Genomic DNA, 27,968 nt, shown 5'->3' with positions numbered 1-27,968 from the left:
ACCGAGAGCACGAGGGAAATAAAATAAAATTCAAATAACTCCAATAAATAAATACTTTTTGGTGTTGTGTTGGAGCATTTTTTTCCCTTGGAATAAAACAAAATCATGCATATTTTGTTTTGAATTTTGAAGGCTTAAAATGTTTTTAAAAATAAATAAATAAAGAAGAAATTTGTTATAAAACTCTAATTTTAAAACATAAAAAATCCCCTCTTTTATCATATGATTTATTCAAAATACTCACAAAGAACAAGGCAATTCGGAGTTTGAGTGCCGATCGATTTCAGACAAAAGAAAATCTTGACGACAGGTATACAAAAGTCACAAAATGCCCACTTAAAAAAAAACATTAAGAAATCCACGTTTGAGTACCAAATATCCTGTAGATATGAAACAAGTGAATTGTTGCACAATGTCAGAAAAAAATAATAAAGATATAAACATAAATGTTTGTACAAATAGGAGCTGCAGGTGAGAAAACCTGCCCAGACAGACTTTTACAAAACTATTGACATCGACACAATAAAACCTATACAAAAATGTACAAATGTACATGTTCAAACGCGCACTTTGGTTCAATATTACAAAACTGAAATTCAGTATCATAAGTCCCCAAAATAAAAATAAATAAAAACATATTCAAGATTGTATTTACAAATTCATGTTACACCGACATGCCTAGAGCCTATAGTAATAAACCACGTTATTTTTTTTCTTTTCTCTAACAGAATTACACGACTGTCTCCGCAAGTGGAGCAGTCAGGGCGGATATGGTCACAGAGCCAGCGGGGTTTGAAATAACTGCGGTCTGAAGTTCGCACGTTTCTAAGGAGAGGACATTTCCTTCCACAGTGGTTAAGTGTCTTGGCTGTCTGTTTGGTGGCTCATTCACAAAAGTGGACCAGTGGGGCCTCGCAGGTAGGCTGGGGCCAAAGCCAAACCCATTATTTCTTCTAAATAACCTTTAGATCATTTGCGCTAAAACGCATCCCTCGGTTGCGGGTTTCTGTAAGGCGGATCATGTGCGTGATCCGGTGTGGACTGACCGCTGGGTGGTGTTTGGGCGCCGCTGGCACCTGAGCTTTGGCACACGTACCACTCGCTTAAATTGGCTGACTGGGAGGCTCCGAGCGGCTCGGACAGCACAGAGGAGCCCGCTGGCTCCCTGCCCAAGTCTGAGGAGGGGGAGACCAGGGAAGGGGTCGAAGACTCGTAGCCCGAACTGGGCGGAGGAGACTTGCAGTGCACCTTCATGTGTTTCCTCAGGGAGCTGGGGTGCGTGTAGGACTTATCGCAGCCTCGCACTTTACAGTTGTAGGGCTTATCGCTGGTGTGGACGTGGGAGTGCTTTTTCCGGTCGCTGCTGTTGGCGAAGCGTCTGTCGCAGCCGTCAAACTCACATTTGAAGGGCTTCTCACCTGTTGGTAACCATGGAGACAAGATTAGGATCAATACCGGCAAATGGATGCTGCATGAATGATTCATCCTCTTTTTGACATTATTATCAGTAATTATAATGGTGTTGATAATGATTAAAAGCGATGGCATTAATATTGTTATTCTTTTACTTAAAAGTTTTTCTGATGAGATAGAAATCAACGCTGGGGGAGGGGGTGAGCCCCCACTGTCCCGGGTTCAAATCTGGCGCGCGCACGCGTCAAAACATGCAGTTTATGATCACTGACATGCGACAGGTCTGGAAAAAAACGCATCCACCCACCCTGGGCATCAATACAGCCTCCCTGGTCTGTGGGGGAAACGTTTTTTTTTGGCATTTATTTAAAATGCCAAAGTTAAAAGTATTTGCACCTGATTAGGTGACAAAGCAGAAAGGGGAGAGTAGGGGAAGGGGGGGGGGGGGGGGTTAAAAAAATACAATCTGAATAAATTAGGCAGGAATCGTTCGCTGATTTTTCTCCACCTATTAAAGCGTTGGAGAATATGTAATTGCTTCTGTCTAATTACACTTGCGGGTGGAATATCAATTTGACCTTCAGCTGTTGGGTTGAGAGGGCCAATCAGGGATATTAGTGTAGTACAAGAAACCGTCGAGGAATAGACCCCAGGGGCAGCCCCAGTCATAACCACACTTTCGGTTAGGTTTTAAACATGATACCAAAGACCAGGCCCCTCGGGAGTCAACACACAGAAATAATTTAACAGATTTGTACTTAGGTAATGTGAGCAAATTATATGAATAATACATAGGGGTACAGAATTGCTGCAGAGGGGGAGCGCCACGCAGCCAACGATGATAAAAAAAGGGGGACTGTAGTATTAATTTACAAGTCTGACTCGACATTTTGAGGCCCGTTTTCCCTCCCATACACACAGCACGTCACTGGCTCACAGTACAGGCAGCCATATTGAATCATTATATGATTTTACTATTAATTCCGAGCTGTTGAATCTCAAATCCGCCAGTCTGTGCACAGACAGCCATGCGTCTGTGGACTCGAAGTGAATCGTTTTGCATTTGCCAAACAGATTGGTGTTTTTTTAAAACTTTAAAGTGCACATACACACTCATGGAGTTGAGAGGGAGCATACAAAAGAAAAAAAACGAATGTATTTTTTTAACAGAAATAATATCTTCAGTGTATGCAGATAGAAAAACGGAAGACAAACTCTAATTTAGTGTGGCATAACCATGCAAATATTTCTTAAGATAATAAGGGATGAGCATATTTAAGATATAAACTGCAAAAGCAGACATGAGACATCATTATATCAATTACTGCACGTGGGGACGAATCTCTCTAACTTCAGCGAGCAGGCATGTTTGGCATGCATCAAAAGCTACTTTTTGACAAGACATGACGTGGGCTTTAGTCTTTGTGCTGTGGTGTACAGGACGCTGAGTCCTCAAACTCCTGAGTGATCCGCAACCCAATCTCCATAGCCAACAATTTAAAGAAACTTGGGACAATTGATGCAACTCATACAGGTGGTTCGTTGCTCCTGTGCATCAGGAGCGCAGGCTGATTAATTGTTTTCAATCACTTATGTGGATCTTTACGCGTAACGTCAGGGTAATGTAGGATTAAAAATGGCATTTTACGCTTAAAGGTTGTGCTACAATCCTATTATGGTGCGGTGAATGCCACCATAAATTAATGACGCATTAACTTTGCACATAAAATATGCATGATGCACACAGATATGATCTCCACTGACCTGTGTGCGTTCTTTTGTGGATCTTCAGATTCTCCGATCTCGCAAAAACTTTTCCACAACCAGGAAACGGGCATGGAAACGGCTTCTCCCCGGTGTGCACTCGAATATGATTCACAAGTTTGTACTTTGCTTTGAACGGCTTGCCTTCCCGCGGGCACTCTTCCCAAAAACAAATGTGGTTCGCCTGCTCCGGTCCTCCGACGTGCTCCACCGTCACATGCGTAACGAGTTCGTGCATGGTGCTGTAAGTTTTGGAGCAAAGTTTCTTTGGCGAGTGCTCCGGCTCCAGCCACTTGCAGATCAGCTCTTGCTTTATGGGCTGCCTCATGTAGCGGAAAAACGCACCGGCTCCGTGGTGGTGGTGGTGAGCGCTCAGATTCATGTTGAGATTCAGACCGCCGTAGCCATGCAGAGGCGAAGCGGAGAACGGATCAGCCCTGGAGCTTGCTACTTGACTTAAGTGATCCGATCTAACGTACATTTCTCCAGGTAGTCCTAACCTTATTTGTCCACTCAGGGCTTGGCCACCCGGTGATCCGCTCGAATTCTGCTCGTGGTGAAGTCCGGGGAAGAGGGCTGTATGGTTCCCGGCGTCAGGGTGATGACCATAGTGTCCCGGATAGCTACCTGTTGTTGAAACAAACATTCCGTGGTGAGAGGCTGAACCAGCAGTCTGGTCAGTCAGCACTGGCATGGCTTGAGCTGTCAGATCTCTCCTGAAGAGGAAATCCCTACCTGCGGATAAAGCCTGGGCCGAGTGAGACATAGAATAAGGGACCGATGTCGCCTGAACCGGGCCAAAAGCTCCCGTTTGACTGGAGACCACTTCACTGTGGCCTGCCATATGATGATTGTGGTGGTGGTGATGGTGGTGGGGATAATGATGGGCTGGGCTGATTTTGAGGGCCGCGGAGTGCCCCATGTGTTCTGGCCCGAATGGACTCGGCCCCAGGCGGGGTTCCGCAGTAATCTCCCCAGGGTGCGAGTGAGCCATTGAGTGTGGATGGCTGCTGAACCCCGGGAAGCCTGTCACGCTCTGAGGGGTATGGTGGTGATGATGGTGATGGTGGTGAGCCCCTGCCAAGTCAACTAATCTCAGCGCCGTGTTCCGTTTGGAAAACGTAGGGTCCATCACGGGGCTTCCCAAAGCATCCACGCTCATTACTTCCTAATTTTAGAATAACTTGACAGCAGGCAAAATAATAATGATGATGACAAATATATTTTAATCGCAATGAAAAAAATAAAGGAAAAAACTTTATAAGTTAAGCCTATCTGCAGACAACATGGAATCCCATTCGGTTGAGAGGCAGCAGCAGGACGCTTTGATACTGAATAGAGATTCATGGTAGGCGCTGCAGCCCGTGGAGCTAAACAATCACCGCGAATTCTAATTGGTCAGAGCTCTGTGATTGACGTCACCGGTGACAGTTTCCAGCGTGATGAAAAATGTCTTAGTGACAGCAGCAGCCAGCACGCATGCGCAGTGCCTGAGGCAAAGCTTGGGATAGGAAAATAGTTGTTATGCAAAATATTTTTGTAACATAAAAACTCCAACAAAGTTTATCCAGATAAACGGGCGACTTTTCCCGCCGTCTATGGCGGCAAAAAGAAAAAAAGAAATACAACTGTGCAAAGAAAATTTGTTGCTCTCCATTCACTTTCACTATATGCGATTATTAAACTGGGCGGCAAATACACATACAGAATGGCACTAAATAAGTTCTACGAATCTCAAATGATACATTGAAGTGTTTGTTTTTACTCCGTCGTGCATGCCGGTCAACTTTACGCACGGATTACGCACCGCTGTCCGCGCGTAAAAGATCGGTTTTGATCGAAGAAAAAAAGTTATTCGCAGCAAAACTCGATGTTCAAAATAGTCCAGAGTGCTTAGATATGGGCTGTGAAACGTGCAGATCCAGTTGTTTGCCTCTCTCCGCGGTGAATTCTGGGGTCCGCCCGGTGGAATCCGTTTGTCTTATTAGTGAAAAGGGCGAGGCGCGATCATTGTTCCGAGGAGAAAAGTGTATTGGACAAGACCTGTTGTTATGATCCGGGGTAATTTTGCTGAAGACCGAGGACGGCGGCACATGAGGGTCACAGGAGGTGGTGCCGTTGCACAGCAAAGAGCAAAATAAGTCGAAAGGCTTCTGTAAGTAACAGCTGATGGAATCTTACACTGAAGTGTGTGAAGTATTTCGTTGTTCAGCAGATGTTGCTTGTGTTGGTGTGGATCATTTTTCTTTCAGCCGCGGTCACCCCAGTTTGCAGGTTTGGAAGACAAATAAGTTGACAAAAAGTGGATTTAACTTTTCGGGATCATTTTTAAAATATGTATATATCTTTTTTAAGTAAAGGACTTAAGCATCAGCTGTGTACAAAAACTAACAAAAATGTGCAACAACAAAAAATATGACGTGATGTGCCCTTATAAATTCAATTATAACCTGAGAATAAGCCTGTTTCAATGCAAACAAAACGTTTTAGTTGCAAATATGACTTTGCTCTGAATGTATATCTTGTAATGGTAGCAATTCTTTAGCACATGCACATTAAATATAAAACTTTTCAATTGTTGCAACAAAAATACATTGATTTTTGATTTACATACTCTGCTCGTGACTAAAAGGAACTAATCGAAGGGGACCAATATTTTTGCCTAACTTTGGGAGGATAAAGCGGGTCTAATATCTTTGAATGCTGCATGAATTAACTCGTCAAGAGCTTTGCTGACAGTGGCATATCTCGCGCGTTAGAAACTGAGTCAATATTTGGAGACGCGAGGGATCCCAAAGATGTTTATTAACAGGCCTTTACGCGCGAGATTCACGGGACTCGCAGTTGAAGCATTCTGAAGCAGCACCAGCGTAATGCAAAACTCTGCGGTGCTATTTCTGGTCCAAGATGTGCACTTACTCACTCGTGCACTCCTGGATATTATAAGCACGGTTAACTGTGTGGGATCAAAAACAAAACTACTGGGTTTTGCAACAAGCGCCTTCACACTTTCCTCACTTTGGCTTTATTTTCCCTCTAAATCTTTGTGAAAAGCTCAAATCTACACATTGTGTCACTAAAGCTGCGACTGGCTTTTGAATTATTTAAAAAATACATAAAGCAATGCCTTTTTTTTTTTACCGAGAAAGAACTTATTTTCCACTTTCTTGGTAGTTTGTTTGACCTCTAGTGCTATCTGTGACCTCGGGTTTCTACGGAAATGCCATTCTTACCGCGTTCCACCTGTTGAAAGATTCCTCCAAATGTTCCAAATCAGAATAAAGACACACGGGCAAACTTGGTAGTGTGTGTTAAACAGAAAAGTAAAAATCGTCCCCTCCTTTCTTGCTGGCAGACTTCCAGTATGCTCAAACTAGTAGCTGAGAAGATATTTTCATGCTTTTGCACGGTGTGGTTGCGCATGTGGCTTTGAACTCCATTGGCCGGAGACTCCTGCAGCGCGCGCCGCAAGTCCCACTTTGTAACCTCGAAAGCCCACAACGTTTTTTACGCACATATGCACCAGTGGTTTGCAAAGCATGAGTAAGTTGCAAGAGTGCAAGCTGCCAAACTGTTACTGGGACAATTTGGAATTGTGAAATAGTTAAACGCTGACCTGTGCATTCAAGGCGCGCTTTCACAGCATGTTGGTGAGTGTGGCGTGGAAATTCAAAGCGCAGATGTTCTGGGAGGGTTTGAGTGAGAAACAGAGACTGCGTGAAAGGCAGACAACAATAGGAATTCCTTTTAGAGGTGACAGTTTAGGAAGCAGGCATTCCAAGAGAGAGATTGTTAGACTTTAAAGGGTTTTCTATTTTAGGAAAAGACGCTCTTCTCACATTTATCCTACCCACTGGGAATCAATTGATCAAACGTCACGCGTGGTTCTCATATTGTAAGATAACATAGCTGAAAGGGTTGTGTTTGCAAACCTAATGTGTTCAAATGTTCTCGAAGAAGACCTGACATTTTCCTTTCATTGCCTGGCGTCCCCACATCGCCGCAGCCTAACGTGCTTTTACACTTTTGTTTTGTTGTTATTCAGCCCTTTAACCAAATTCCCAGTCAGCAATCCTACAATATCTGGGACTGATGATGTAAGGAGGCCAATAGAAGTGTGGGCCCTGCGCCGTGGATTGTTATTTGGTGAGTGCGTGTTATTGGGTGCAAAAAGGGCTTCGCCAATGAACGAGCGGCTGCGATGCCACGTGATCACCCCCCTCCTCTCCCATTCATCAGGGCTGGACTGTGTGTTGTCTTTTCAATTCATTTATCTGCAGGAATGATTGCGACTATCAGTCTAGAGCTCACCACCAGACTGAGTAGGTGAAAGTTGCGCCCCAGGAAGATAAACCGCAAAAGACAATATTGCATGAATACATGATTTTGCGCGCGCATCAGATGAGCGTTGTAGGGGGATTCCGAGCGCGTCGTAGAAAGTAAACAGAAAAATCTGTGGATTCGAGTTTGCTCAGTTCAGTGAGGTGCAAGAGACAGCGAGAGAGAGGGGGGAGGAAGAATATCCGTGAGTGATTTTTTGATTCCTGCTCTCAGTCGTCTCAGAGTCCAGACTGAAGATGCTCCTGGACGCAGGACCGCAGTATCCCACCATAGGAGTCACTACTTTCGGCTCCTCGCGGCATCACTCAACAGGCGAAGTCACGGAAAGAGAAGTGGCGCTGGGGATAAACCCATTCGCGGATGGGATGGGCGCCTTCAAAATAAACCACAGCTCCCACGACATCGGCTCCGGACAGACTGCGTTTTCCTCCCAGGCGCCCGGCTACGCGGCAGCCGCTTTGGGACACCATCACCATCCGACCCACGTTGGCTCTTACTCCACGGCGGCTTTCAACTCCACCAGGGACTTTCTTTTCAGAAATCGGGGTTTCGGGGATGCCACCGGAGCGCAGCACAGCCTGTTTGCCTCCGGAAGTTTCGCAGGGCCACATGGACACTCCGATGCAGCGGGGCACCTGCTCTTCCCCGGGCTGCACGAGCAAGCGGCGAGCCACGCGTCTTCCAACGTGGTCAACAGCCAGATGCGGCTGGGCTTCTCGGGGGACATGTACGGGCGGGCTGATCAGTACGGCCACGTTACGAGCCCGAGATCCGACCACTATGCTTCGACTCAGCTGCACGGCTACGGCCCCATGAACATGAATATGGCCGCACACCACGGAGCAGGGGCCTTCTTCCGATACATGAGGCAGCCGATCAAACAAGAGCTCATCTGTAAGTGGATCGAACCGGAGCAGCTGACAAACCCCAAAAAGTCGTGCAACAAAACTTTCAGCACGATGCACGAGCTCGTCACCCATCTGACCGTGGAACATGTGGGGGGACCGGAGCAGACGAACCACGTTTGCTACTGGGAGGACTGCTCCAGAGAAGGGAAGCCGTTCAAAGCCAAATACAAACTTGTAAATCACATCCGAGTACACACCGGAGAAAAGCCCTTTCCGTGTCCGTTCCCCGGCTGTGGCAAAGTCTTTGCGCGCTCGGAAAATCTAAAAATTCACAAAAGGACTCACACCGGTAAGCAGCGCAGACTAAAACTTATAATACATTTTTCTTTAAAAAATAGCTTTGAATTTATTTGCTAAATAATGTTGACAATATTTCATCAGAATTATGCATGGAGTAGTTATTTACTGCATGAAGCCTCCTTAGCTGTCATCATAATATTTGTTTATTGCTTGGAATTTAAGACAAGAGGATTTTATTACATAATTTATATTTCTATTTAATTACAGTTTATTCTAAGCAGTTCTTATTTTTTTAGAATCTCAAAATTAAAAAAAAAGTCAATTGGAAAAAAAAAAAATTACGTGTTTTGGTTTCTGAGCTTTTTTTATTTTCACGCAAAAAAAGAGATATTTGTAATGAATCACGTGTTTTATTTGTTTGTTTGTTTTGTGCATAATGTAGGTGAAAAGCCTTTTAAGTGTGAGTTTGACGGCTGCGACAGACGATTTGCAAACAGCAGTGACCGCAAGAAGCACATGCACGTCCACACGTCGGATAAGCCCTATCTGTGCAAAATGTGCGACAAATCCTACACACATCCCAGCTCCCTGCGAAAACACATGAAGGTAAAATCCAGTGTTCTTTTGTGTGATTTTTAATATCCAATTCCAGTGGTTGATATTTGTTATAATCTTTTTTTTTTCCTCTTTAAAAAAATTAAATATATTTCTGTTTTTGTTGCATTTTTCCAACATATTTGGATTGTTGTATTATGTTGTTGTATTTCCTCACCAAACAACATAATTTAAACGCCCTGTTTCTTTTTTCTGCTTCAGGTCCACGAATCCACCAATCCAGGATCACAGCCTTCCCCAGCTGCCAGTTCAGGGTACGAGTCTTCAACGCCCCCCACTATAGTGTCCCCCTCCACAGAGAACCAGAGCAGCAGCTCCATATCACCAGCAGCGTCAGCAGTCCACCACACAACCAGCCACAGCACGCTGTCGTCGAATTTCAATGAATGGTACGTGTAAATATTTTTGACAAAAAAGGAAGGAAAGAGGAAAAAAGACTGCAAAATAATAAAAAAAAGAAATGCTTTTTTTATTTTTCAAAAGTCAGCCAGTGAATCATGGACTATGGGGAAAAAACAGGAGTTCAGTTAAAGGCCGCTTTAATGTCAGTGATTGCATGGACAAAAAGGACGCACGGACCCCTTTTCCTCTTTCTTCAATACTCCTTTATTTTTACTGAAAGACTGATGAAGAAAAAAAAGAAAGAGAGAGACAGAGAGATCTGAAATAAGCATGCTATCTCCGGATTTTTGTACATAACGATTTCACCAAGTTGGCCAAATGTATTATATTATTTTGTAAATAATTCTATCACAGTTTAAGGGAATTTGTGGGGGGAAAAATGTGGTCTCTTGATATTTGGAGAAACGGTTCATTGCGATGAATAGGCTTCATGGGGGGGAAAAGAATGTTATAGTTGTGTACCAAAATGTGAATTATTCAGTATTACTACAGTCTACACGTCGATCTAACCGACTCTTAGTATTAATGTGCTTTTAGCCTCTCCAAGTGCAACATTTTTCGTCCAAGTTCCAGTTTGAGTAGCACAGTATCATTGTTGTTATTTAATGTCATGTCGATAAATCGTGTAGTGAAAGCCTGAACAAAATCCGTGTCAATCTGTTTATGTACGTGAAATATAAAAAAAAATCTCTGTCAATTGCTTTGTCTGAAAGGAAGTATTATTACATGTAAGTAGCTCAATTTTCCATATTTATCCGCATGTAAAGGACATGTTAGAAATGATCGGTATTTATGGAGAAATGCGCTCGTATGTAAAATTTAGTTTACACGAAAAATGTTTGGATACATTTCGTACTATATTAAAGGATTCAGAAACACACTCATGTTATGCTTTTGACTTTTTTCTTGCAAGGAGGTGAAGAAAAATCCACTATTTTTTTTTTATTTTTTTTACTTTTACGCACTTACTTTCTTTCCTCCAAGTGTGTGTGAGTGTGTGTCACCAAATCCCACCTTTTTATTTTATTTTTTTTCCACTCAACTTTTTGGCAATAACTCCTAAATTCACTCCTTCCCTTTTTCAGCATCTTCAGTTTATCCAAAATTAACATCAAACACTTTGCCCTCCAGGAATGTGCAAATTAAATCGATTAATCACGGCGGTTGTTCCTCAGTGTATAAACCGGACTAAGCCATTTTATGTTGCTTAGCCTAATTGTTCGGGAATCTAATTTTCAAATCTAATTTATTTTCTGTCCCGCGTTTCCTCGGATTTTATAGATTGAGGGAGAGTCAGGGAGTGAGGCTCTTCTTCTCCTCCTCCCTCCCCCCTTTCTCCTTCCTTCCTCCTCCTCCTCCTCCTCCTCATTGTGCCTGGCTGCAGCTCGCTTGACCGCCCCATTAGGCAGAGATCACATCAGCAGCCGCCACCGATCATGGTTAACGCTGCCAGTGCGCACAGAGCCACGATCTGGTGCAGCTTTTGTCAACACGCCGGACGCACCTGAACTTCTATGGGGGGAATTAAAAATAATAATTATATTAACAACATAAAGCGTCATAAACATGGGGGGGGGGGGGGGTGTCAGATAGAGGCAAAGGAGAAGATGCCTTTATATCATCTAGACTTCCACCATCTCAGATGAATTGCTCAAATGTATTGAAATGTATTCATATTTCCTTTTCACGGACTATTAAATGTGGGGATAAATGAAGGATGGCAATAAGATGACTTTTTCGACTCTATTTAACACTGGCAGCCTGGTCTCTTTTCGCAGATGCTCCATTGGCGCACTCCGAGACGCAAACAGAGCCCTCTGGAAATGTTGCAGCTTTAGAGAAAGAAGAACAAAAAAAAAAACCTCACATATGCGTTCGGAAAAATAAACATCGTGTTAAAAGCAGCGCGCAGGCACAGATTTCGCTTGGAAATGAAAACAAATGTTCTCAAAAAAATCCGTCATCATTTCAACTGTGGAAAAAAAATGACACCATAAATCTTAAAATCTTATAATGCACTTTTGTTTAAATTCAAGCTCGTTTGTCTCCAAATTTCTGCAGACTTTATATTCCTCTTAAAACCTTTAAGCCTCCAGAGAGCCGGGGCGCTGCTCTTAAGCGTGCCAGCGCAACAGAACGCAAACTATCTCGTTTGATTCCTACTTTATAGCCCTGTCGCATTACTTTACAATGATCATGCACACAGAGAAAGAAAATGCCCGTAAAAGATGTGTTGACTGCAGGCTGCAGCTGCACGGCGCGGCCAGAGATCCCAGATCAAATAGGAGCGCAGGAAAACATCCACTTCAAATGTATTTACGCACAAGTCTGGAAATGACAAGCGCTCAGATATCGAGGAAAGCGCAGGCGCCAGCGTCATGAATATTTATTAGCAGCACTTGTGGCCGGTAAACCGAGCCTGACACTCTGCAGCTGATCTGTGAGCGAAATATTAGACACAGTTTTTACAGAGGGAACGTTTTCTGACTAAAAAGAAGCCACGCATTTAGTGTATCCAAGTTAAAACGAAAACAAAAGTTTTTGGTTTTTGTATTGAAGTTTTTTTAGACATGAAAACACCAAATCAATGTGACTGACTGCGAAACGTTCAGGTATGGCTGCTCTCGCCAGCGCTCTGATCTACATGCCAGGCTGCTGTCACTCACTGAGAACTAAATCGATAACATTTGGGATCAGTTTAATTTAACTATGAGGCTGACACGTGATATCTTTTTTTGACAGTTTCGAATCCCAAAATAACTAAAAATAATAAAAATTAGTCAAGAACCTAAAGACAGAAAAAGGTCAAGTACACATATTTACTAAGACGCTGTGTTTGAATTTAAAACAGCCCCAGAGTCCTTGTGTGCAGCCATGAAACCATTTGTGATGATTATGAAATATTAAAAAAAGACAACTATATCTAAAGGATCAAGTTATGAGTTAGTGGAGATTCAGCTAAATTAAACATGTTCTTTTCCACTGTTTAAAAAAATATGTAAAGAAACTGCATCGCGTGTAATTATGCAAATGTAAATGTGGGGTGCATTACAACCATTAAAGGTCTCGGGCCTAAATTAAAACGTGTCTTCTTCAAAAATGCAAAACTCTTGATGCTTATTTTGAAATTCCCACTCTCACACCGCAGAGCACTCCACACGTGAGAGACTATGCAGGGGCGCAGAGCTGCAACTTTTAGACTTCATCCATCTTTGGGAATGAGATTAGTTTCGCGCAAAACAATGCGCCCTCCTTGACTTTACGCCTTTTTGCGTTTGTTTGCAGCACAGCAGATCTTAAGTCACGCAGCTCCTTTTTTTCCACATTTAACCGCATTACTGATTGGGACATTAATCTCCGCTTGCCACCGGGAGGGTTCGTTATGGTGAAGCATAGGCTCACGGTGACCCCCATCGCATCAGTTGTGATGCCTGACACGCTATTAAAGTTGAGACCGTGTAGGAGATTTGTGGAGGCGCTGACACGCGGCTGTCGCGTCCACCCCCCTCAGCCCCCTCACCCACTCCTTTTTGACGTGTTGCTAAACGAGGCCACTCCAATTAATGCGCCGCGGCGGGGTGACAAAGCTGCGCACCTTTTTTTCTGGAAAACACTCGCTCGGACTTGTCTGTTCACTCCAAAATAAATAAATAAATAAATAAATAAAAAGGTGCGTGACGCGCACCTGCGCAAAGCGCAAAGCCCCAACGGTCACTGCACACCTTAGGGCTGACCTCAACCGTTTTATAAAGCCCAAAAAAAGAAGAATCCACGAACTTCCGGTTCCAAATGGTCACCTGTTCAACCCCCGTGGAGCCATTTTTGCCTACATTTTTTCTCTCTTCCTATTTTCATCTTGTATTCATTTTTCTAAAATAATTAACCCATGAGAGCCCATGCTGACAAAAGAAAATACCAGAAACCTGCTCTGTGGCCCATTTGGTCTATATTGGATTCCATATAATTTTATTTTGAAGGAAAAACGGGTTGAATCAGAACCCATGCTGAATTCCAACAGCTTTTCAAAATAAAACATCACAAACGTATAAAAAGAGCTGAAAACGTAATGAATTTAGTTTGGTTTAATGTGGTTATTATTAAAAAAAAAGACTATGCATATGGTGCATTAATGCAGTGTTCAATTGAGAGGTCTTCTCACATACAGAGCAGCTTGACGACATCTGTTTATCTGATGAGTCTGAAAATGAGTCCTTATTTGCAGTGAGGATGACCAGCCAAAGATAATCAGTAACAGATTTCCGCCCCATCATTTCACATCACAGCATTTTGTCAAAGTGATGTTTCCTTCAAGAAAAGAAAATAATAACAATAATAAAAATAAGAAGAGGGAGAAATAAAAGAAAACTGTTAAGGATGTCATTACTGTTTGTACAATGAGTTTTGCTTTTGTGTTGTTGCATGATTTTTTTTTCATCTTTTTTTTTTTTTCATCAATCGGAATTTAAGAAAATGGTCAACATGACCCCATTCAGGGAATATTTGCTTGTGGTGCTATCACAGATCAGACCTTTTTCTTATAATTTAGACATCATTATAAAAAGCCAACTGTTATTAACATACTTATATGTGTGTAGACAGAGTACAGTTTAATTTTATAGTCTGTGTTCGAGTCATAATTTAAGTCTTTCAAGTCTCACCACAACAAAATGTAAAGGGTTGTTTTTAATTTTGACAGTTTAAATGTGACAAATTACCACTCTTGAAAGTCACAGTGATCTGGAGCTGGAAATTTAAAAATCAACACATATTTTCCACATTTCTTCTCCTTGGTCTGTTGAGGGCGTGAGGTCTTTTTCCTGTGGGCTGCAGCCCAGACCTTTCGAATAGTTTTGAAAGACAAGGAGCAATAAATATGACTTGTTTGGCTTGTCTTGTGTTTTGAGTGCAAATGCTTAAAATAAAAATGGATTTCATTTTCCTCCTCCCTTGTGGATAAATCCTTCCAGGAAAAAACAAGAGTGGAATGAAAGAAAATGGAATCACAATTCACATGGTTATTTGTCTTGCACACATAGTTGCAGCTGTTTTCAAAGCTCTGCTAATATTGACAAGTTTTTTTTCTGGTTGTTTTTTTCTCTGAAACATTTGGTGCTTTGTAATTGTTTTTGGCTCAGTGTTGTTTCGTCTGATTTTGATAACAGATCCATCATCAGAGAGCTCTGCATGCTGTGTGTTTTTGGACGTCATGTGTGTGAGTGTGTGTGTTTGGATATTTTCCATTTGTTTTATTCAAGCGTTTTTATTTTTTTGACCCCAAGCCGGTTTCAGAATTTTTATAAAGCCATAGTGGTGTTCAGGAGCCAAAACCTTAATTCCCACAGTAAAAACGTTACGAGTCTCTGGAAGCAAGCAGAGAGCTAAAAACACATTTTTGTAACACATTTTCCCTGACCTTCCAGTCATTATGACATCTCATCTGTAGTATTGTACCACAGCTTAACAGCAGATCAACTACATTCTGGTGACAGGTACTAACACTGCAATCATATTTCCGCGCTTCGCAGTGCATCCTTTATAATTGTACCAGTGATTAAAAGCAACATTTGGAGCACAAAATGTGGTACGAGGTATCATCATGGCAATGCTCTTGGCGTGGGTCTCTTTTCACCAGCTGCCTCAGCAGGATTGTGGCAATGCGACTGAAAATCAAGATGGAGGCCAAGAATGAGTTGGACGCTTCACGTTTCTGTTTGTACGACTCCGCACCAAGTGTCCATATCATAAAAAGCAGGCAGGATATTAGCTGTAATGCTGTCACAGGATGGATTTAGGGGTCCACACCATCAGCAAAGGGAAAGGCGGAGAAAAAATTGGCAACTCGCTACTCACAACTGAAATATGGTTTGCCATAAAAAGAGAAAAAAAGTGAAAGCATGCAAGGCTAGAGGGAGACTCAATTTGCTCCATGTGAGCATGGGCAATAAAATAAACTGTTAAGATGACTTGTTTTGCGTTGTGAAAGAGGCCAAACAATGATCAGTTTAATGAGATGTACCAAACCCTTCCTCCCGATGCACGGCACATGGGCCGACCTGTGTGCAGCAGCTGGCGGCTGCGAGTTTCTCACAATTCGATTTGACGTCTTTGACTCTGGTGTTCTTTGATGTTGCAGTTAACTGAGCGATTCCGGGTGGTTTCGGTGAGAATAGATGAAAATCTGAGATGTAACAGTGTCACATTGCTGCCAGAGCCCGCCGTGACCTCTGGGCTCTCACTGAGAAGTGAGAAAGAGGGGACACAGCAGCTCTGTGACGGCACCAGGTTTGTCCAAGGGGGACGGAATTAGTTTGTGGCGTTAAGGTAAACCTTTAGGTCAGGCACGTTTAGACTTAAAGCATGCAAATTAAAATAAATAATAAAAAAAGAAGCTCTTTGTGTGCTAAAGAAGCTGTCCACATTTTTCAACTTATAGCTTCTTTATTGCTTCACATTAGCATGTTTGCACGCACAAAATCAATCTACTTCGACTGAGTGACCAACCATTTGACAGATGCAACTGTGATCATTCAATTTTGCCTGCTAACATTAATTTCTAAACAACACGCCACACATTTTCTGGATTATGAAGTGCGTGTGTTCCATTTCTTCCAGTTGCCCGTTGTTCACTCATGATTTGATTGATAACAATTGGCCCAACTCTGCTCAGTCCAGGTGTTTGCAGTTTATTATTTTCCCTCCCCCTCCAATTAATCACTAATTGGTGTTTCCACCTGCAGCGGAAATTATGGAACGGTTCTGTCCACAATCCTTACACTTCTGCTTCCTGATTAGAATACGCTGAAAGTTAAAGTCTGTTCACAAATGCTGATGTAAAAGAACAAATTTAATGTGGTTTGTGCTGCCTCCTGTTCACACAGAATAATGTGGTGTTAAAGGATTCACTGTAAAAACTGAATAATGCCCAGGATTGTCTCTTTGGCAGAGGTAAGGTCACTGAGATTGTTTTATATCTGTTCACATATGGAAGTCATTCATTGTCAGTCTGGAATGCCTTGAATACTGTTGCATTAATAAAGATCTTTACAACAAAATGTGTCATGCTGCACCGTGTTGTGCATGTTCTGCCCGTGCAGAGTCCTGCTTTTACCGGGGAATAATGAAACCTCTCCAGGGAAAGGGCAAATAAAAACGTGAGCGCTCACAAAAGGTCAGGTCCCTCCACGAGATCAAGATCTGAAAAACAGCAAAGCTTTCAACGACTAAAAAGGTCTGAACCCGGCTCAAATTTGTCATAAATGTCTGCAGGGTGTAAACAGGAAAGCATTGATAATTCCATTCAAAATTATTTTGCACTTTGCACTAATGTGCTGCTTTAGCACAACATTTAAATATATATTGGTAAAGTTTTAGAGGTTTAAAAATCATAGTTTGTTTACTCTCGTGTTTAACAGGACAAGCACTTAGGTGTCACACGATTTGTCTTCAATTATCTTTTTTTTCCTCCTTTTTTTGTGTAAATTATGACAGCCCCCTGCCCTGCACTCACGCTCATCCATGAGACATAAAGCCTCTCACAGCAGTGGTTTGTATCTAATGGACAAGTGTTGATGAGTCCTTAAAAAAAAAAAAAACTGCTCAACTTGTGGCTGAAGCTTGTTTTCAAACTTCTGGGACGTAAGTATTCATCTGTCATGGTGTCGCAGAAAACTGTGGCATCACACATATAAGTGGCTGCATGTTGCTATCTAATGGGGAGTGAGATGATAGTTTGAAAGCAGCCATTTTTGCGTGTAATTTTAACGTGTTTATGTTTAATTAGTCCCAACTGCATTTTTATTTTCATGCTTTGTGTTATTTTCTCAGTAAATATCCACTTCATGTGTTGGTCTTTAAGTGAACGCACTATTTAAACCCTTTTTGTCCCTTTTATTTTCACAGATCTCTTTGCTTCCATATAAATTAATGACAGCCTTTGCTGGTTGTAATTACACATTCAAATTAGTTCAGCACACATTTGTCTATTAAATCAAAACCGGGAAAGACCAGAATCTGTTCATTTAAAAAGTCACAACGCCCAGTGATGCTGATAATAAAAAAGTTTCTCTCTGGCAAAAAGTACAGCATGTCCTCTTGGTTTTTCATTGTTTTTCTCTCTTTGAACTTTGCAAAGGAAGCAGACTGACACCGGATTAGCGTCCATAGAAACACATCTTCAAAATAGTGTTAGCATGGAGCCATGCAAGTTAATTATAACCCAGGACAATGCGAGGGATTAGTGTTCCGGTTTGAAGCACTGTTTAACAAAATGGTGGAGTAATGTAAAGGGTTATTGGGTCATGAGGACATTGGAGCTTAATTTCTCAAAACTTTTTTTTTCAATTATTAAAAACATTTCCGTAGCTCATTATAAACTCAAAGAAGGATTTCCTTTCTTCTTCTTTTTTAAATAAATGATTCTACAGATGAAGAGCAACTAAAAGTTCGGCTTTTTTTAATGTTTTTTTTTTTTTTTTTTCCATGCAGCTTATTAACCAAATTGTATACAACCCCATCTATTTAGCTTTTTTCAAGTTTGAAAACATCCAGAGGCCTCCTCTTAAAAAGTAGCCCCCCTCCACCCCTTACACTCCATGTTGAGCAATTAAACCCATCCAAGTTGAGGATTATTGCATGTGCAGATGGTTTGGAGAAGCATCAATCTCTGTCAGCGGTGTAATAATGCAGACATTCCATACTGGGACACTTCATGAGCAGAGGAGGCTCATAAGAGGGGGAGTTCCTTAAATCAAATAAAGACTTGTGTTTGGCTGAAGCCTAAGAACCAGCACCCCAGTGAGGATGCAGTGGGTATGAAATTATATGCAGCTCCACCCCCCCAAACCCCCACCCCCACTAAAACTCCTCACCGGTCACACTGATCATGCTTTCAGAAACGCAGCAAAGGTTGATCAAATAAATACTGCATGCAATAAAGTCTGAATCCTTGCACCATGAGGTCCGTTCGCAATTAAAATCCCAATTAAAGCAGAAGGTCATTTAAATTTAGGAGTTTTTTATGTTTATAAGTACTGTTTGTTCTTCTACAGGCAAACCAGACATTGTGGTCAAAAAATGTCTGCGGGATGTGAATGCCATGGAAAAGGCGGTGGTTTTCCAGGTCTTGGCCATCTTTGCAAACTTTTGTCGCAAAATCCTCCACACGGCTTTCTGGCACGCTCCTCCTCCCCACATCCGATCGAATATGGACTCCAAAGCACTAAAACTCTGGCAGAATTTCAAATTCTCATACCTCCGTTGACTTTGCTTGATGTTGACATCACATGTGAAAAAAATTTGCAGGAATAGCTCGCGTAAAGTATGCCGAGGATGCATGGAGACTCGGGATGGAGAACGATAAGGACTGGATGCCCTTCATCTTTCACTCTGAGCACAGGCCTAAGTCAATTTTACTCCCAGCGTGAGGCTTTCTCCAGCCCAAGTTTTGAGTAAATCCAATCAGCTGTCCACAGGATTGAGATGTAGTGTGTCACTGATGACAGAATTTGCTGTAAGTTGAAGATGCAGTGTGGTAATTTTAATAAGACTCTGCCCTACAAACTCACCCAGCAAATATCTTATCTGACAAAGGGAATGTTTCTGTAAATGCCAAACTATTAATTTCAAAACCTAACCACATTTAATTTGGCTGCTGGAATTGACGACCGACTCCAATTAAAATCGTGTGTTTGTTGTTTTTAATACGTTCTTGTAGCATTTTTCTCATTATGTAGGAATATATCAAGAAAGCTAAGCTTAAATTTGCCTTTCTGAGTATTTCTTCATTAGGTAAATCAGGAGCAGACAAAAAATTACATTGGACAAATCTTGTGAGTTTGTAATAGGACTTTAAACAGGCAGACACAAGCTCCCTGCTGCGCTCCATTTCGATTCATCCACGTATAAATGACTAGATCCATGCGAATCTTCGTTTTCCTCGTCTGAGCTGGCATCTGGCTTAAAACTGTATATCTCCGATACTGCTCGCCATTTTTGCTGCACCCGTAATGTTAGGTTGGAGTTGTGGGAGGCTGTAAGCTAGCAGAAGAGCATGTAAACAGAGGGCTCTCAGTCATGGGTGACTGTATGGGGGGGAGGGGTTGCTCCATGGCAACAGTCCTGTCCACAACTCAGAGGCAAATTTCTAACAAACTCGTGCTGCTCTATAGAAACTATGTCTAAGAAGACAGTTTTATTTTTATTTTTATTTACCATACCATACCAACTTTATCTAAAAAGCACTTTATAACAACTAAAGCTGAAACCAAAGTCCTGTACATCTTTAAAAACTAAAAGCAAATGGGCATCAATGGTTCAAAGACACAAAGAATAAAGAAAGAAATGAAGTCTTGCGGGGTTATTTAGGCTGGAAACGGCATAAACATAATTAAAAAGACCACTTGGAATGCTTTAAAAATACATCAAAAGATGATGAGAGTGGGTCTTTAAACAAATGGAATGTGTCATTTGGGATTTTGATGCAGCAAATTTTTAAAAGTTTGGACTTTATCTGTGACCTTTGTCGTGCTTTTTTCTGCTATGACCTGAGAAAATCAGCTCTGAGATCAGAGCCCCTGCCGGAGCGCCTTGGCACGGCAACATCACGTGAAATCCTTCAGTCAGCCAGGTGCAAGCTCCCAAATTATACTACCTCCAAATGTGCACCAACAGTTTTTGACAGGCAGACTGTACGGTGCTTTTCTGCACGCTACGGTGTTCCAAGAACCCAGAGCACACATGCGTTGAGTATGCACCCCGGGTTTCATTGTCCCCCCCCCCCCCCCCCCTTTTTTTTTTTTGATGGTTGTTTTTTTTCTGTTCACCTTCCCGTCTCCACTCTTCGCTCAGTTCTCTGATTGGCTTGATTCCATGCTCATTAGCATGTCCCATTATCTTCCAGAATATTCAAGGGAATGTTTCCAGTTGCTGCCACTTCAGTTATTATAATATACAGCACGGTTCATGACATTCAAGTTTCTGGAAGTGCTTCAGCTTTTTGTCAAGGTCCTCAGTCACACATAAGGGCTGTGGAGTTTTCAAGGGCATCTGTTCCAGGCAGCACAGCAGAGAGGAAGAGGTGGTGGTGGTGGTGGGCCGTTTGGGGAGGGGCTCGGAGCAAGCTGGAATGATCCACCTAGAATTTGTTGAATCAAATCCTTGCACCTGGATATAATTGTCTCGCTGCTGTGAAGGGAGTTGCTGCTGCCAGAATGGGACCAAATTAGTGGCCCGAAAATGGCGACCTGTCAAGAACTGGCAACTTCACATGGTAACATAGGATACTCAGACAAAGCAATTTGCTTGCGTTTGGTGCATATTAATTATTATTTGTCTTTTAGTGCTGCTTTAAAAAAGCCCAAAAATCTATCTGAAAACCAACATCAAATCAAAGTCGTGGTGTTGTTTTCTAATTATCTTTTGGCTGTATGTGAGCTCATCTCTTCTTACTAACATCCTCCAATCATTTAACTAGTAAAACCAATAGAGCAATTTGATATACAATCCTCCAAAGCAACAATTTAAGCACAAACTTGTGAGCAGAGTAGCACACAGTTTCTGTAGATTACCTCAAAGATCGCATGAAGGAAATAGAATACATCCTTTTTTTTAACTAAATTGTGCAACAAAGGATAAAATACTGCAACCGTGGGGGGTCTGGACAATAACTATTAGCAAAAATTAATCTTGTGGAAGATAATGTACTGCCTAAGTAATCTTTTAAAGTATTATCAGATCTGGCTTCATTTATATTGCTGCTTTAGTTCAAAGGTAGAACTCAGGTTGGGGCTTTTTATCATTATCTGAGAGCAATAAGCAGTTTAACTTTATCCAGGGATAAATTATTGATTTAAATAAAAAGAGGGGTTATATTACAGTATGACTATAAAGGGAAGCAGGCTTTTTATACCAGCTTCAGCTTTAATCTGATGTTGATTAAGTTTAGGCGTTTTTCCTGCTTTGATAACATACTACAAATGTTCAGTGTTCTTTAACTTTAAAAAATAAGTATGGTTCCAGTTACACATGGCTATAACGAAACAATTGCAAATAGTTTGAGAGGTTTCTTTTGGGATTTTGTCAATTCTTAGTTCAAGATTTTACAGAGGAAACACTTGTTATGTTTCATGTTTCCATTTTTTTTAATCATGAAACAAATATTTAATAGATTTTTTTTTAAATTGAAAAGCAAAAAAAGCATTCTAGACCTTTTCTTCTTGAACTTAGCCTGTTAGGTTTAAACCACAAACAAAAAAAAACAGAGGGAAGCAGCAGCAAAATACCAACATAGTTTAAAAACTGTACAATTGCTGGAATCACTTGGTCAGACAATAGACAAAAAGGGGGAAAGTGCACAAATCAATAAAGGACTGAAATCAATAGGCTATGTTTCCTGATGGTGTCATGAACAGGTTTGAGGGGGTGAGAAAACACCAAAGCACTTTTTCAAACAGCTTATTTCATAGTGAGAAATTTACTTTTTTGTTCAAATCCAGTTTGTTGAAGCCACAACAGAAATTTCCTCACAAATTAGCTGCATCCTGAACTAACAAAACAAAAGACAAAGGATGCACACATCATGTAATACACATTTGTTTAAATGTTTCTAATTTATGTATTTTGCAAATACCATAAAGTTGATTTTGATTTAAGAAAAATGTAATCCTGAACACAAATTCTGTTGTTGTTAAAAGAAAATTATTGCCACACGATTTGAAACCTAGAAGTTCTATGGTCTGCATGACCTACACATCTAGTTGCACCATTTACACTCAGTAAAAGAGGTTTTAAAGAAGGCGAAGGCAAAACCTGGTGTAATACATCACAGGTTTTACTTGGTTTCATTTTCATGGCGAGGACCCTCTCTGGGGACCCTGGCCTTAGACGGTACAGCACGCAGTCTAATGGTTGAATCAGCTGGCAGGTGTGCCCCAGAAGTTTCTTCACCACCTGCACGCTGAACAACCCATAAACTGTTGAATTGCTTAGCTAGATGGAGAGAAACACCTGGGCCAAGTAGAATTAAATGCTTAATGGGTCCGTCTGCTTTTGAGGATAGATTTTCTTTTTTAAAATTTTACTAACGTTTTTTAAACTTCATTGACAGAGGAAAAACAATAAACACAAACAAGCTAAATAGAATTTATCTCATTTTTACATTAATATGAAAAATGAAAGCATCTGGAGCATAAAAGGACGCTGCCATTTTTTCCTTAATTTTGGTCTTTTTTCAATTTTTTTTTGATGCAAAGACATTTCATAGTTTATTTTATAGTATGTGTTCTCCCTTTTGCTTACGTCTAAGAACTAATTCTTTCCTAAAATTGTCTAATAAAACAGACTTTTGTTGCTGATTGAGTCCGCTATATTCAATGCCTATAAAAGAAAAAAGAAACACAAATACAAATATTAGTTCACAGCAGCAGCAAATATTTTAAGATATTTGCTGATGTTTTTTTTTTCATATACATTTCTAAACCATAGAACTGATCACCACATTCTTTTAAAGGTGTTCAAAGAATAAAAATAAGATAATTTGACCCTAAATATACATGGAAGCTGCATCTACAGTCCAGACCAAAAGTTTGGACACACCTTCTCATTCAAATGAATGGGAAGGTGTGTCCAAACTTTGTTTGGTACTGTATCTCCTTATATCTGAACAGTAAAGTATAAAGACTGTAGGTTGCCTATAATGAATACGGTTATTTAAAAGTATTTTAAATATGGAGTTAATTAACACCAACAATAAGATCAGAGCTGCAAATATAAGCATTTTGATATTTAAATGGTTATGTGTCATTTAAACTCCCTCCTGCACAAGGAAAGAGTGTCAATTTTAGATTTTAATATTTCATCTACAAGGTGACTATATTGTAACAACTCTATATTTTGTGGAAAAACTATAATTTAGAATTGTTTCTTTTTTTTTATTAGGGTGCAAACTATTTTTCTGTTTCTCAAATGTTTACTTTTTCTAAAAGCTGAGGAACTTTGGTGTCTGTACACTTAAAAAATATCTAAATTAGGAAATACATTTTGCATTTTCTTTACTGTTGCAAAATTTAATTTTTTTTTCTAATTAAATGTAATTAACACTTTCTGTGAATTAATGTATTTTATAGCACTATCTGAGTAGTTGTAAAATACTACTTAATACTTTAAAATTAAAATTAAAATTAAAAGTAAGCTGCTTCATACAGCTTTTGATTTATCTTGGCAATTGACAATATTTTTTTATTTGGTGACTAAAAACAATAATAAAAAATAAATAAAAGACATGAGTCTGACTATCTTCATTATATCAGTTTAATCACTCCTGCCTGTTCACATCCCATAATGAAAATAATGTATTTTACAACAACCCAGTTTGTTATCACACACAAGTTAATTATTTAGTATTTACAATAATTACAGTGTGGTAATTGAACTGACTACATTTCATTATGGAGAAGACATCTTACTCTTTTAACTCAACAGAATCATTCCACGTCTTGAAACAAAAAGTTGTGAATTGCAGTGACTTAAACTGGCATTGAAATTATTTGCAAATATTTATGCACCAGCCTTTTTGCTTTTGATGTCACAAGTAATAATATCCTGTAAATGATCTATAATGTCACAGTAGATATGTGTGATTTACTAACGAGACAAGAAAAAGAGGACAAGAAGCACCACTGAGCCAGTTGTAGCAGGTCGGTGGTACAAAAAGGATTTTGTGTTTATTTCCCTCGCGGTGTCAGATGACATCAAATAGTCTACAGAAGCAGCTCCCAAGTGTACTTTCTGAGTGGGTCAATCCCCATCTGTGGCACACTGGTTTCTGCTTCTTGAAATTTAAACTGTGGCAGGAGCTCATAGTGTTACAGCGCCCTGGAGAAAACCAGTGATTGCACTCCAGAGCACAAGGTGATATTATGTTTAATGTGTTGGTTTATTCCTTGCGGGGTTTCTAACATCTGGTGTGATTTTAATTCCTTGAATGCTTCCACTTCAGTCTCTCTCACTGCTGCCAATTTACAGTTGAGATTTGCAGTGATCCAATGTGCCCTTCTGTTACTCCTGTTTTGGTTATTTCCTGGAACATTTGAAACTAATTGACAAATTTGACCGAGCAATTTTCTGTTTGAGGTTCATATTTTCCAAAGTAAAAATAGTTTTCACAATGTTAGTATTTTTTTTTGTCATCAGTAGTGCATCTCATGCAGCGACTGGATGGCTTAGTTGGCTGCATGTAGGACTGGCGAATGGATAAACATGCATCTATAGCAGAGCTTCCCAAATCCAGGCCTCAAGGGCCGCTGTCCTGCTTGTTTTCCAGAAACCCTGCCTTATTTGCTGCTGATTACCTTGATCAGGTGTGTTTAGCCAAGAAGGAGCCTCATTGGCAGCTTGGTTGGAAAATGTGTAGGAGACTGGCCCCTCAAGGCCTTGATTTGGGAACCCCTGGTTTAGAGTGTGAGGAGTTATGGTAGTCGAAAAAAATGTCAACACTGGAGCTAAAGCTCCGGTGTAAAACAGTGAAGTGTTCCACACAATGGGTTTGTTGTTATATTATTTTTAAGCTGTAGTATACATCTGACCTGCATTGAACAGTGACTTGCCCACATTAAAGGGCCTATCCATATCCTAAAGTACCTAGGATTGCACAAGGGTTACATATGTAATAGAATGATTATCAATGGGGGACCTTTCTGTGTGGAGTTTGCATGTTCTCTGTGCATGTGTGGGTTTTCTCCAGAGACTCCGGCTTCCTTCCACCGCCCTAAATCCTGCTTCATAGGTTAATTGGTTACTCTTAACTGTCCATAAGTGGGAATGGGAAAGTGTGTGATTGTGGCCCTGCGCCAGACTGGCGACGTGTCCAGGGTATCACCTGCCTTCACCCGCAATTGGCTGGGATAGGCTCAAGCAGCCCCGTGACCCGAAAGGGAAAAAACAGATTAGAAGAAGATGAGTGATTATGAATATTCAAAGATCATACATATGAAAGTTGTTGGTCCATGTTATCAACCACTTTGTGTGGTAAAATACCGTTTTCCAGAATCCGTCTGATTTGCTGATCTGAGTGCCCTGGGAAAAGGCTCAGAAGAGGTTGGCATTAGTAGGTTTAAAACAATAGTCCATCACTAATCAGACACATTAAGGTTCACTGTAATGCAGGTGGAACTAGGGGAGGGAACGAATAAGAAATGTTGACTCCTTTTATTGCCTTGGCGGCCATTGTGTTCCAACGTCAAGCCCCGGGGCTGGGATTTGGCTTTCTCTCACTCTTTGCCCTGACTCTGTACCTTCTAACTTCTTGTTATTCACTGATTTCTATTCAGGTTAAAGAAAACCTTTTGCCACACGTCAAAAGAAATGGTAATTCTGAGTCTTTCCTGGCTGTTGTGATGCACAGCTAACAGTTGTTGGGCTCCGCTGGTGATTCGACAGGGTTTTTCATGCTCACAGAAAGCCTCTATTTGTTTCAACTGACAGAAACAACAGACCAGTTTTTCTTTGGTGTCAATGAAAGAACATCCTGAGTCACAAGCACACAATACTAATTTGTTTTTGTCTTTTTCTGACCAATTTTCTTAAAAGGTTAAATTTAAGTTAGTTTTATTTACCATACTTAAAACATTCTTTTTATAACATTTACCAGTGGTTTATTTCACAGACATACAACATAACATCATATAAATTCTGCCACTATCCTATGGCATGAAGCCATTCATCCAACTTTTCATTATCTGTCTGCACTTGATCCTAGGAGGAGTTGCAGAGGTTGTTGGAGTTTATCCCAGCTATTATAGGGCAATAGGTGGGGTAGACCCTGAACAGGTCACTGGTCAATTTCAGGGCCATATGAGACAGACAACTCCACTTGCTCACTCATTCTAAAGGGATAACACTATCAATTACACTATCAATGAATGTGGTCTCGCAATCCATTGATTTGTACTTTAAATGTATTAAAACCACTCAGGTTGTCTCCATCTTGGTTTATACAGTGTTCCCTCATTTTTACCGAGGGAGTTATGTTCTAAAAATAACCTGCAATAGGTCAAATCTGCAAAGTAAGATTCTAGATGTTTTAAGGCTTAAAACCCCTCACTACACAGTTTTTATACTTTTCTCAGACAGATCTGAACATATTTACACTTTTCTATCTTGTTTAAACTCTCAAGGTTCAATCCTTTGAAGAAAAGCAAGTCCAGTATTAAAACAAAGATCTGTACATTTGGTAACGCATTCTGTTCAGGAGACACGGCACTGAGGAGATAAACAGTGGTCTTCAAACCAATCAGGACGCAGAACACAGTTTGCTGTTAAAAAAATTGCAATACTGCACTACTAGTTATGCAATAGAAAAAGACTACTGTATTGTTACAGAATCCTGACTCTCCAAAGTTACTCAAATTGGTGGGAATAATGATTAGGGATATCCCAACTGTCACAAATATAAATCGGGGCTAGGCAGGCAGAACTCAATAACGAGAAACAGGAGTTGTCCGGATCCAGGTGAGTTGCGGCAAACAGAGTCGGAGACAAAACAGGGTCAGGAAATTAAGAGATTAGATCTGGATATAACGCTCCGTAATGCAGGCAGAGTGTCACAAAACAATGCTTCGCACTGAGTGAGGCTCAGTACAGTGCTTGAGTTTACTGTGAGTGATTGCAAATGAAAGTCAGGTGTCTGGCATCCAGTCTCATGAATTCTGGAGACGGTTCCTGCTGGTGACCAGAGGGGGAGACAGAGCTCTGACTTCTGACACCAATCTGATCATGTGATCAAAAATTGGGGACCAGTCACGAGTTTCAGGCTCAATCTGTATCAGGTGTTGTCTCCCGATCAGTGATTGGATTTTAAATTATTTTGATAAGGGCTGTATATTTCAAGGTTATTATTTCAAATAAATACCCTGCTAGAAGTTTGCATAACATGAATGGATCACAACATTTTATTGCCATAAAGCGCTGCGGAATTTGGCAGCAGTTTAATCAGGAGGCACACAAAAACAGCTTGGTACAGTTGGTGAGATATTCACTGATTCGGTCTCCGGGGCTCAAAAGCTTAATAAACATTTTAAACTGACAGCAAGTGTCTCCCGCTTTTTTGTCTTAACGCAAACAGTGAGCTACAAAGGTGTTTGAAAGAAAATAATATTGGGATTTTGTTTCTTTTTAATAGGAACGGCGCTCTCCGTGCTGCTGGAAAAATATGATTGGAGAAACGAAATTAAATAACTAAATGAATCCATAATCTCTCAAAAACAACCAAAATAAATAAATTATTACAATGCA

At 40.8% G+C, this 27,968-nt stretch overlaps 2 protein-coding genes and 1 long non-coding RNA gene across 4 annotated transcripts in view; 2 read left to right on the top strand and 1 right to left on the bottom strand.

The window, feature by feature from the left end:
• Positions 1-213: 213 nt before the first annotated feature.
• zic4 (zic family member 4) lies at positions 214-6,334 on the bottom strand. 2 transcript variants are annotated; one of them, XM_004081094.5, is made up of 3 exons: positions 3,913-5,115; positions 3,178-3,804; positions 214-1,418 (listed from the first exon to the last, which is right to left on the bottom strand). In XM_004081094.5, exons 1-3 carry the CDS (start codon positions 4,337-4,339, stop codon positions 979-981), a joined length of 1,494 nt encoding a protein of 497 aa, XP_004081142.1. In that variant the 5' UTR covers positions 4,340-5,115; the 3' UTR covers positions 214-978. The 2 variants fall into 2 exon arrangements, with proteins under 2 accessions (XP_004081142.1, XP_011487273.1); XM_011488971.3 differs by having other exon boundaries at positions 3,178-6,334.
• Positions 5,199-27,968, top strand: part of LOC144988138 (uncharacterized) — a 107,945-nt gene continuing 85,175 nt past the window's right edge. Inside the window, exon 1 of the long non-coding RNA XR_013651952.1 lies at positions 5,199-5,332. This is a non-coding gene — a long non-coding RNA (uncharacterized LOC144988138). The remainder of the gene's footprint in view (positions 5,333-27,968) is intronic.
• zic1 (zic family member 1 (odd-paired homolog, Drosophila)) lies at positions 7,069-10,563 on the top strand. Its single transcript, XM_004081093.5, has 3 exons — positions 7,069-8,715; positions 9,109-9,272; positions 9,483-10,563. The coding sequence occupies exons 1-3, from the start codon at positions 7,755-7,757 to the stop codon at positions 9,678-9,680; spliced, it is 1,323 nt and encodes a 440-aa protein (XP_004081141.1). The 5' UTR covers positions 7,069-7,754; the 3' UTR covers positions 9,681-10,563.

Source organism: Oryzias latipes, chromosome 20, assembly GCF_053564925.1.
Source record: "Oryzias latipes strain Hd-rR chromosome 20, Olatipes_Hd-rR_3.1".
Taxonomy (NCBI): domain Eukaryota; kingdom Metazoa; phylum Chordata; class Actinopteri; order Beloniformes; family Adrianichthyidae; genus Oryzias; species Oryzias latipes.
The sequence above is the reverse complement of the archived record's forward strand: the minus strand, read 5'-3'. Positions and strand labels throughout refer to the sequence as shown.